The 1936-nt window shown below is 38.3% G+C and overlaps 1 protein-coding gene across 1 annotated transcript in view; it reads left to right on the forward strand.

Moving 5' to 3' along the window:
* Positions 1–1124: 1124 nt before the first annotated feature.
* Positions 1125–1936, forward strand: part of LOC119587147 (respirasome Complex Assembly Factor 1-like) — a gene marked incomplete at its 3' end in the record, with an annotated part of 2477 nt that continues 1665 nt past the window's right edge. The window contains 1 exon segment of the mRNA XM_037935903.1: positions 1125–1332. Within this exon segment, the coding sequence (XP_037791831.1) occupies positions 1222–1332 (111 nt within the window).

A 1936-nucleotide genomic window follows, 5' to 3' on the forward strand; every position in this document is an offset into this window, starting at 1 on the left:
CAGCTTCCATGTAATGCCAATGTTTGTTTAAAAAGAAGCACCTGAAGAGAGTAATGACAATGAAAAAATAATGCTTTTGATCTTCATACTACACTATTGCCAATATAAGATGACAGTAAAACTACAAGTATGATCATTGTTATGTGATGAAACAACGTCAAACAAAACAATAAAAATCATGTAAATATGAAAGCATTAACATATTCTAGACTTGATATGACTGATAACACAAAAGAATGCCCGAGGAAGGCAACCGTGCTTTGAGCCGCATGAAGCGCGCGATGGGACTTCTGAAAAATTCAGAGATTAGGAGACCATCGGTAAGGAAAGTGCCACTGTTAACAGCACTGTCAAGCAAAAGAGATAAGTCAGATAAGAGATTGCTTAAAAATGGTTGCATATCTAGAAATATTTAATCACGGATAGCTTCCTGTACGTCTGCTAGAAATATAAAAGTCTAGCACAAAATGTCTTGCTAGGTATAAATCTATTTTAAATTCAGGAAATGCAATATAGACACTGAACATCTTAGTTCAGCAACAAAAACAAATAATTGATATTGTAATTAATAACAAAACATCGCTATGCTATCTGCTTGTCCGAGGTGCATGTAGAGCTACTTAAGTTTTCTTCCTCATTGAAAGAAGTGTCTTCTGTGTACGGTGTGACATTACGAATAGGCCAAAGATTATTACATCCTCTAAAGTATGTCGATAAGATCATATATTTCTTGTGTATTTACTGAAAGCATTCTTACTGGAATAAGTGGTCAGAAAAGGGAAATAGGGTTCATTAGTTCCATCTTGTAAAGATGTTAGCACATATTATTCATAATTCACTATTATGCGTTTAAACATTTCTTTAAAATAGCCCTATATGATGGCGTACAACCCAAACTCCAAGGTGTAGATAAATCTGCAATACTTCTATCCAAGAACTTTATGTTCTTTTCTCTATAACTGTGATTATGAACCATGAAAAATACGGAAACAAAAATGCATAACCCGACCAACTAAATCCACATTCACCTGGAATAGTCCCCCCCCCCTACCTACCAAGTTTTCTATGAATCTACCGCATCTAGAATAGTCCCCCCTACGTGCCAAGTTTTCTATGAGTCTTCCATGTCATCGCAGAGTTGACAGGTTGGTAGTGTAAGCGTCCCCGTCGACGTCACAAGCAGAAGACGGTCTCTGGCTTTCACACTTCCTCTCTCTCACCATGAGTTCGCCCAAACCAAAACCCATCCAGGAGAGAAATGGCGTAGGGAAAAAATGTGTAGGCAGCGTCCTCAGCAGAGCAATGACCAGCAACTCAGAATGGCCAGACAAGGTGAGGATCTGAGCGTGCATGAGGGATTTTTATTTTTAATTTTGTTTTTACACCGGTCACCATGTCAGTTTGGGATTATTATGAGTGTTTATCAGTCTTTTAGTCGTGGTTTTTGGGAAAATATAGAACTGAATCAATCGTCGCCCGACAAAAAAAGTAAATTTTGTAATAAAATCATGTAAATACTCGGTTTGTACCAAAATCATCTGGTTTGTTCTTGTTTCTTTAACTAAGCATTTGCAGGGTCTCCGTTCATTTCTCCACATTATAGGCGCTTTTCTCTCTTCCCAGTTTTTGTTCTCACTTTTCTTTGAGACTTTGGAAGCTGCTTTTTTGCATCCTGGTGAATGCATAGTAGTACTATGTCACCATTCAGTCTTCTGTATTCTCTCCTGTCTCTCATTTCCATGGTTATTTTGGTTCCATCTGTCTCTATTGCCTTTGTTTCTTCCCCTCGTTTATTTGGTCATTCCTTTCCTCCTTTCTCCACCGTTAAATCAGTACTTGTAATCTTTTTTTCTCTCTTCTCCCTCCCTCCCCCTGCTCTTTCTCCCTCTCAGCCTGCACTGCTCTTTCTTGTCATCCTCTTCCTCACCTACTCATT

This window comes from Penaeus monodon, chromosome 22 (genome assembly GCF_015228065.2).
Source record: "Penaeus monodon isolate SGIC_2016 chromosome 22, NSTDA_Pmon_1, whole genome shotgun sequence".
Lineage (NCBI taxonomy): Eukaryota > Metazoa > Arthropoda > Malacostraca > Decapoda > Penaeidae > Penaeus > Penaeus monodon.